The sequence below is a fragment of the Gigantopelta aegis genome, chromosome 4 (genome assembly GCF_016097555.1).
Source record: "Gigantopelta aegis isolate Gae_Host chromosome 4, Gae_host_genome, whole genome shotgun sequence".
Taxonomy (NCBI): domain Eukaryota; kingdom Metazoa; phylum Mollusca; class Gastropoda; order Neomphalida; family Peltospiridae; genus Gigantopelta; species Gigantopelta aegis.
The window spans coordinates 83146518-83156510 of record NC_054702.1 but is presented as its reverse complement, the minus strand read 5'-3'; the positions used below and the strand labels follow the sequence as shown (position 1 = coordinate 83156510).

The 9993-nt window shown below is 37.9% G+C and overlaps 1 protein-coding gene across 1 annotated transcript; it reads left to right on the top strand.

The window, feature by feature from the left end:
• The first annotated feature begins 2790 nt into the window (after positions 1-2790).
• On the top strand, positions 2791-9755 carry LOC121372316. Its single transcript, XM_041498610.1, has 3 exons — positions 2791-3089; positions 7729-7878; positions 8126-9755. Exons 1-3 carry the CDS (start codon positions 2864-2866, stop codon positions 8299-8301), a joined length of 552 nt encoding a protein of 183 aa, XP_041354544.1. The 5' UTR covers positions 2791-2863; the 3' UTR covers positions 8302-9755.
• The last annotated feature ends 238 nt before the right edge of the window (positions 9756-9993 follow it).

Below are 9993 nucleotides of genomic sequence, written 5' to 3'. Positions count from 1 at the left end.
TTTTTTTTTTTTTTAATATATAGCAGTAGAGTCGATGGACAAGAATACAGAAAGATTATGAACCAAGATACGAAACATGCAAGTGGAAATTATTTCTCCATACATTTCCTACAGTGAATTGTAATAGAAAACAATAATTGGGGTAAAACTTTGGATTAAGAAAGCATACAGGTTTAGTCCATTTCAACGTAGCCCAGTGGTAAAGCGCTCGCTTGATGCGCGGTCGGTTTGGGATCGATCCCCGTCGGTGGGCCCATTGGGTTATAGCTGGTATATCAAAGGCCGTGGTGTGTACTGTCCTGTCTGTGGGATGGTGCATATACAATATCCCTTGCTACTAATGAAAAAATATAGAGGGTTTCCTCTTTGACTGTCAAAAATGACCATATGTTTGACATCCAATAGCCGATGATTAATAAATCAATGTGCTCTAGTGGTGTCGTTAAACAAAAAAACCTTACTTTTAGTCTATTTAAATAAAAGTAATTGCAATATGACGCAATACTATACGTGTGCCTATATATGGCTAAAATAAAGCCCAACACAGCTAATGGGGGAAAAACAGTCAGAGAAGGTGCTTCTGCGTTCAAGCAATAGTTGATCATGCTTTAGATTTGGAGTCCAGTTGTGGTGATACAAAACGCTGTCTCAGTCAAGTCAAGGAAACGGTTCGATCCTACGACCTACGCACCTCAGCAAAGGTTCTACCGACTGAACTAATAAACATCTCACACTACATCGTTGTTACAAGAAAAATTAAACTATGAGAGTTATTTCCATTAGCCCATTATCATCAATCGGCTTTAATGTAGCACCTCGCGGTGTTTCGAAACGCTTGCCTAGTTTTAGTGCTTAATGTTAAATTAATTATTTTATAGGTAGAATCTGAAAAGTAGTTATATTCAGATTTTAAACATAGAGTGTAGACTTTATTTTTCGAAAACAACAACAAAACACACCCCCCCCCCCAAAAACAACAAAAAACCCAACAAAACAAAACAAAAAAACCAACAACGTGTCAACAAACACCACCCCCCCCCCCCAAACAACAACCCCCCACCCCACACAACCCAGGACAACTCAAAATGTTGAAAAGAGGAGAACCGCATTCCTGAAAATAATCCATGTTACAGGGGATAAGCGGGGAGGAATCAAAAACGTCTCCAGTGATATTGATTTATAACCTTACAGACATTTTTATTTTTTATTTATTTATTTTTTAAAGGTTTTTAGATTCAATGTACTTTATTTCAAAATAAATTAATTCTTGGGTTTTTCTTAAAAACAAACGGATTAGTGCCATACACAAGCACAAATTTGTTTATGGGTATAATAGTATATCATAATATTGCATTTAAATTCTGCATCTGCAAACTTGATCTTTTCATCCATTAATTATTTTATTTAAAAACATCCAAGTGTTGTCTGTTCAAAAGCGTTGTCACTCGTAACCCTTAAATTCATTTCATGGAGGTGGGTGGGTGCAATCCATGCAGGGGCTGGGTCGCGCTCGCAACTCTCAACAAAGAAACTGCGTGCCTGTATGGGTACAGATCAGTGGTGTGATCATCTATGACTGGTATATCAAATACCATGGTATGTGGTGTGCTGCGTATACGAGACAGGGTTTGTGCTACGCAAATCTTCCCGATCCTGTTAATCAATGAGCCGGCTTTGTGTCACGATACAGACACCATATAACCGTAAATAAAATGTGTTGAGTGCGTCGTTAAATAAACCATTTCCTTTTATGTTTTGTGTCACGATACCTGACTGTGTTGACATCAGCTGTCACAGAGTGTGAGAGCCCAGTGGCGAATTCAGGATTTTGTAAAGGGAGGGGGAATGTTTTTAATAAAAAGAGCAATTTGAGTTTGTCAAAGACAAATGATTCGAGCTCCCAAAGTAGGCGGATTTGGTGGAATGATCCCAGAAAATGTTGGGGAGGGGGGGGGGGGGGGTATACTTGTGTTTTCAGGGCGTTTTTAGTGTTGTATATTGTGCATGATGAATATTTCTTTTAATTAGACGGTCTGAGAATAACGTGTATTTTTCTTTATATTAGAGACCAAAAGATCACAGTTGTTTGACACCTAAAAACCGCTACCTCACTGCCACATGCTATGTGAATCCCGTCAATAATATACACTTTGTGTTTTTATTATGTGTCGTTAAACAAAGATAACTTTGAAAACTGACTTTCATCTGTATTTGTTTTAGGAGCTGTAAGTGGTAACGATCGCCTACCCGCCGCCATGGGCCGTAACATTTTATATCGGTTATCTTTGTAGCGTCTAAACAATTATTCTCGTTGTCACTAAAAACTGACTAATACTTCAAATTTCGAATCACCCTCTATGTACAATAAATAATAAATATATCCCCTGCCAGACATGGAATAAAACCCAAGACCAACAGACGCATAGTGTACCCACAGGTCATAAACGTATGTATAACAAGTTGCTTCTCTACAAGTCTTGTGATCATTTCTGGATATAATTTATTACCGTATCTTATTGGCGTAACTGGTTTTACAATTTTGGGAGGGGCACACAGACTATTTTTATGAGCGAGTAGCTTTGCTATTATGCGTAATGTATCCTTGAAAACTATTAAAATGTGGTTAAGTTATGGAAAATTGTATTAGCCAAAGACTAATCCCGTTATGCAGTTGTTCATCAGTCAAACGATCAATAAATTAATGATACGTTTTGTATGGGGATGTGTGTTGTAGATATCTTTGTTATTCCTTGCACGGTGCACCTTGTTGTAGCAACTGAGGCCTATAAAAGTGAAGGGTACCGCCAAACAAATCGGCGAGTCGGATAACATAATTTGCCGCAGTGACACAACAGCTTTCATCATGGGTATCATAGATAGTTTCATGGGCGCTTCCACTTTGACGAAAGTAGCATTTATCGTGTTACTCTTAGCTCAGATATGTAGCTGGATTGCGTTCACAGTATCTGCATGGGCCAAAGTGTATATAACTGTTAATACCTATTCGTATTATGGTCTATGGAGAGTGTGTGGTAATGCTCAATCAAACGCTGTGTCCCCGTGTAGCCCAGTGGATGGAACTGGTCTTGGTAAGCTGACATATCTTTTCAGTTTTTCATTTGGTTTCAGTCTGTTAACTTTAAATTATTATATTTACATAACATAAATTATTATCATATAAGAAAATATTATACTCATTGGAAAAAAAAGAAGAAGAAACGAACATATTTGCGAACGCACGTTTGAAGTTGTTTTCTTCTAAAATAGTGGTGTACCAATATGTTGATGATCAAAATGATCCACAGGTTGTAATTTAAACAAAATTTATTTTCGATCCGTCTTTGCACATTTTTGTGGTATATCGGTTTGTATACATGTATTTTTAAAATATGTGTAAAATAAAAATAAAAGACCAAGACATGCTCTTTGTGTACGTATTTAAACCACCGAATCGTGGCAAGTTTTACAAGTCGGTCAGGTTTAAGTAAGCAACGTGTTGTTCAATATTGGCTTTTGTATTGACTGAATACCGATTTCAAGAAGTCTCGCCGTAAACCTGAAAATAATTCTTATAAATGATGAACAAAACGCAGTAGCTAGGGAAGCGGAAGTTGGGGGGGGGGGGGGATTGGAGGAGGGGTATGTTCCTCAATATTTTTCACCAAAGATATACTAGTATTCCAAACCTATATTGAGTGTAGGCCTAATCAGTTTATTTTTATTTGTAATAACGATGACAGACCATTACGCTCATGCGGCGAGGCGCAGTATAACTTACATACGCAGTGTGTATGATCTCTAAATCAGAACGATTCAAAGGCCACACGACATAGTAGTGTTATTTTTAGTAGTAGTAGTAGAAATAGTAGTAGTAGTAGTAGTAGTAGCAGCAGTAGAAATAGTAGTAGTAGTAGTAGTAGCAGTAGCAGCAGTAGAAATAGTAGTAGTAGTAGTGGTAGCAGTAGCAGCAGTAGAAATAGTACTAGTAGTAGTAGTAGTAGCAGTAGCAGTAGTAGAAATAGTAGTAGTAGTAGTAGTAGCAGCAGTAGAAATAGTAGTAGTAGTTGTAGTAGTAGTAGTAGTAGTAGTAGTAGTAGTAGTAGTGGTACGCCAACAGGAGCTCGTGTTTACAAAAGTTTAAAGTCCAGACTGAATAACTAGATGCTCTTTGTATGAGCCAGACTTTATCAAGGAAAGGAATGTTTTATTTAGCGACACCTAAGTAAATGTCGATAACCATAGGCACCAGAAGCGGAAAGGGTAAGGCTGGTCCCCTAACAATATAGGTGTAATTGACTAAATCCTTTGAAGGTAAGACCGGCCTAGATGGCGTCGTGGTTAAGCTATCGGACATAAGGTACATGGTTCGCAGCCCGGTACCGGCTCCCACCCAGAGCGAGTTTTAACAACTCGGTAGGTGTAAGACCACTACTCACTCTCTCTCTCTCTCTCTCTCTCTCTCTCTCTCTCTCTCTCTCTCTCTCTCTCTCTCCACCTCTCTCTCTCCACTAACCCACTGTTCTGGATAGACAGTCCAAATAACTGAAGTGTGTGCCCAGAACAGCGTGTTTGAACCTTAATTGGACATAAGCACAAAAATAAGTTGAATGCCGTATAGCCTTTCCTCCTAACCTCCCATGGGCTTAATGAATACTGTTCAATAATTGTTATTAATTGTGGATCAGCCCATCTAAATTTGCGCCGAAATTATATTATATTGGTAGTTTATGTAGGTTAGGAATGTTAATATTTCTCTTTAAGGGCGCAGTCAAAATTTAATAACCCCAATTTTACCCCTTTTTATACTTTTGGTATTAATATTCAAAATTTCAAAATTGACCGTATTTGTTAGGTTATCCCTGTCCCGAGTCAGACCCCCGATCCTATCGGAGACCGGACTCGGGATGGGCGTGTTCGAAACCCTAGTGGTATATGGACACGTTAAACTAGTTACTAAGGCTAATGAAATTAATGAAAACTGAAGGTAAGAATGGGGAATTTCACGAGGCTTGCCGAGTAGAATTAATTCCCCATTCAATTTGAACAGGATATCCAAAATAGACATGCATGTCCAAAATAGATTTTAAACTATTAATTCCTAAATAATTGTTATCAACGACGTCAAGAATATGCAAGTGAAAATGTATTCGAAGCAAACAAGTCTATTCAGACAGGTCCCGCCATAAGTGATAAACAGTACTTCTACTGGTACTTATGACTTTGCTTAAACACTGTCGCTATTATTGGCCAATACAAATAGTTATTGATGGGCATTGCCAAAATGTTCGTATTACTATACAGGAACGTGAATTGCGATACGTACAATGATATATTGCGAAGACCAGTTCTCAGATATTAGAATTTATAAAGTGCATGTACATTTTCTATAACAATAAAATTAGTAAATTAGTAAATTACAAAATAGTTAAAACAAAAATGTCCAGTAAGCATTGTCATTGGTAACTTATGTTATTAAATCTTCAAATACTAGCTTATATATAAACACGTTTTTTTTCTATCCGAAACTAAGCGTACGAGACAGGGGGCAGTGGGTGGGGGTTGGGGGGTAGGGGGTATCTTTCCCCTAGTGCTTTAGTAAATCTTCAAATTCGGGCAAAAACGCTAGAGATATTCTGCAAAATGTGCAAACTTGAGACCTTTTTACCATGTATTTCCATCATTCTACCCGAAAAATTAGTTGTATTTCATGGGGAAAATGCGTTTGTAACCCTATATAGCTGTTTGGTAGTAATGCTTATAATATTAAACGTTGTTATCCAGATTTGGGAATTTTCTTTTAATTCGGGTAAAAAAAAAAAACCCTACAAAAATAGAAGTTTATGCCTATGGAAATTATGCCAAATATCGGCCTTTGCAAGTAATTGTTTTAGCGTTGTTCTGAATATGATACATGCGTGTTATGTTTAACCACACAGTCAATCAGGCTTTCGCTTTAGTTCCGAACAAGTGAAGCTATTGTTTCTTTTCTTTAACTGGTAGTTTTTGTTTTAAAATAACATACTCGTGACTAACAAACCTACAAAATATATAAGGGCAATATACCGGTATGCAAGAAAAGTATCGCGTACATATTGTTGAAATTTCATATTGCGGTATACCGGTTATACCACGCATCGCTATACATAGTGTTTGCATAATATACTGAAACACAATGAAAACAAAAAAAAAACTTTTCATTGCAAATAAAATCAAACTATTAATGAATTGATGGATAATGTAATATGACATTAATGACTGGTATTCATGAGATACATTCATATGGAAACATATCCAGTTATCATCAGTAATCGAGTTGCATTCGTAATCAAAAAGTTCAACCCCCCCCCCATATCAAGGTCAGTATCTGGTGTGTCCACCATTGGCCCGTGAGCATGCGTGAAGACGACGGGAAAAGGATTGACACAAACATCTCAAATAAGCCACAGGAATGTTCCTCCACTCCTCCTGCAACGCCTGTGTAAGCTCAGCGACGTTACGCGGTGGTGGCTGGCGGTGACGTACACGACGTCCTAACTCATCCCACATGTGTTCAATTGGGTTCAAATCCGGTGAAACGGCGGGCCAGTTCATAAAGGTGATACCAGCTTGTTGCAGGAATGTCTGGGTAATTCTTGCAGTATGTGGACGGGCATTGTCTTGTTAAAACAGAAGGGGACCTCCTGGTCTTCGGTGACGGCTCAAAAGTGGCTGGAGAACTGGTCTTAGAATAACGTCAACATAACGCTGGAATGTAAGGGCATCGTGGACAATGATGAGATCACTCCTGAAATCACAGTTAATTAACCCCCATACCATCAGACAACCGCCGCCAAACCGATCACGTTCCCTCACACATCCGTCAGCGTACCGTTCTTGGAGTCTCCTGTACACACGTGCTCTTCCATCGGCAAAGGAGACAGAGAAAACAATACTCCGGTAAAAGGCTGGTGGATGATTACCATTCTGGAGAGCAAACTGTAGTCTCGCAGCACGATGTCGCGATGTCATGATGTTACCGTTATACGGGCGTCTGCATCTGAGTCCAGCCGTTCTGAGTCGACGGATGACCGTCATCGGATGAATAGGCCTTCCATGACGTCCTATCGTGTTGCTTGCTTTCATCGTCGCAGTTCTGAACCGGTCACGGAGGTGGTGTCGTCGAATCTGCCGATTTTGGCGTGGAGTCGTAACGGGACGTTGACCAGGTCGAGGTCGATCACGAACACTCCTGGTCTGTTGATGACGTTCAACAAGTCCTCCAATAGTTGATGGATGGACTCTGAAGGTCCTAGCAACTTGGCTTTGCGAAGTCCCCCCTTGAACCATGCCCAACGCTCGCTCCCTTTGTTCTTCTCCTAGTCATGGCATTCTTAATGTGACGAGGAATATGACACCGTTACGTGACCTTTATGTGTCAACATACTGGCATTTCACGTGCATTGCATGCAGCATGACTGAGCATGTAGTGAACGCATTTCACACCATTTTGTGTGTTTCTGCTATTGTATGTGTAACGAGAACAAAACCAGGATTAAAACCCAGACAAAAGTACCAATCAATGGCTTCCTCTCATAAATTGTTTTTTAAGTCCAATAAATATATTTTTCATTAATCACAACAAAATATTGAAAAATATCTGTTTTGCGTTTTCATTGTGTGTCAGTATATACATTCGTTTATATGACATGTTGTTCCATAAGATTACCCTGTGTTTGTTTTTTCTCTCAGAATGGTACGGTGCCACCCAGGCATTCGCCATATTTGGCTTCGTGGGCATCAACGTGGCCTTCCTCATTGTCGTCCTGCAGATGTTCACCGACAAATGCAAGTCGGTCAGCGACCTCACTATTGTAAACGCCATCATCTGTTTTACGGCAGGTCAGTATGTCTGTGGTAGAAGTCTGTCTCTTTGATGGTATATCTAAACACTACGGATATATCAATGTTATGGATGTTATCTCGGTGTTGAAGTGCCGAAACAAATAGCTTGAAATACACACACACACACACACACACACACACACACACACACACACACACACACACACACACACACACACACACCAGAAATGTATGTATTAAAATCTGTCGCTGATAGTTTTCCTCTTTGTTTTTCTTTTTTCAGCCGTGTGCTACTTACTGGCAGTTATCATCTTTGCAGTATCGATTGACAAGTATTACTGGAAACCTGACTTCGGTTCATCCTTTGGTCTAGCTATTGTGGCGGTCATTCTTGCCGCTGTTGCCGGTGTGGTGATTATATTGGATAAGAAAGGCGGCGGCGGAACATCTCCAGCCTAGATACTCGATGGAGAACAATTCGTGTCACTAACTGAAGGGAACTTTATGAATGACTCCAAAGATACATTCTGTAAATAATATTGCCACTTACTTTCCAGTCTAATAGGAGTCGAGGACTATTACAGCATACGTATTAAAGTGATATTAAAGCGCGATTTTAAACAGGACTCTGCCTTTTGGCAACAGAGACCACTTTCAAAATGACATTTTGGAACCGCATATAAAAATACATATTCAATATTTGCCTGTTGACAATTCACCTTAAGGTTTATCGCGATCATTACACAGTGGTGTCTAAACTATATTTAAACAGTATTTCAATAACTCATTACTCACCGTCATAGCTAAGGCATATTAATTCGTCATTCCACGTATTCAAGTTATTATCTGTATGACAGAAACAAGACACCTGCCGCTGTTATAATTGATAATACCAACTTCTTACGATATCAAAAGACAAAAACATGAAAACAAATCCAACTCAGAATGTTTTAACGAAAGTAAATAAATATTACTTTCACTCTCATTAATTAGGAGTAATGCGCTCGGTAAAGATAAAACATCATTATTTATTATTTAGTTATTTTTCTTTCCTTTCTTTTCTTTTACTTGTAGTGTTTTTTTCTAAGTTTTCATTTGAAGAGTTATTTTATAACGTTTATTTACGTTTCAGTATTTAATTTAAATGAGTTATTGTAGTCGCCAATAAAATATTATTTGTAATTAATTGAAGACAGTCTAAGTTAGTTATCCACTAGTGTCTCATCCAAGGTTTTGAATATATATACATATATATATATATATATATATATGTATATGTATATGTATATGTATGTATATGTATATGTATATGTATATGTATATGTATATGTATATGTATATGTATATGTATATGTATATGTATATATATATATATATACTTTGTATATCACATTGGCTCGAATCCCGTCGGTGCTCGAGAAGTGTTCGACCCATCGGGTAGTTCGACCCAACCGTTTAGTCAACAACGTATAAGTGTAACTCGGGACTTCGTTTTTGGTTCGAGCGTTGCGGTGTATTCGACCCTTCCGAGTTCGACCCAACGAATATTTATATATATACTAGCATGCAATACATTATAAAAATGCACCACATATACGCGATTGTTTTTAGGTTTACCTCTTTCTTTCTTCTTTTTTGGTAAAAAAAATGTTGTCATGTTATTATGATTTGTCTTCCAAACCTAACTAATGTGCTTCAAGCTAAACATGTATTTTTATTTTGTTAAATGTGATATAGCTACAATCCAAACCTATTTGTCTCAAGTTGGCTCGCACTCTTACACGCGCAAAGATCTAGTTCAACAGTTTCTGGCAGATCAGCTCATGTTGTCTCGTAGTCTATAAAATTTACAAATAATAGTAGTCTTCTAAATGTGTATTTAACACTCTATTAAAATAAACTTTTTCGATAAACACTGTTTTGTTATGAATATAATGTCGACTTAGTTATAGTTTTTTTTCAATTTATGTGTAGTGATTTTGCCTTCTGGGTTAAACATGCTAAAGTGTTGACTATTTATTCGGCCAATACTCCATTATTACTACTCGCCTGATAACAATAATAAGATAACAATAATAAAGAAAGCTTTACTAAAGAAGAAAGTGTGAACGAATGCATAAATGAATTATTAAATTAAATATTGTTCCATGT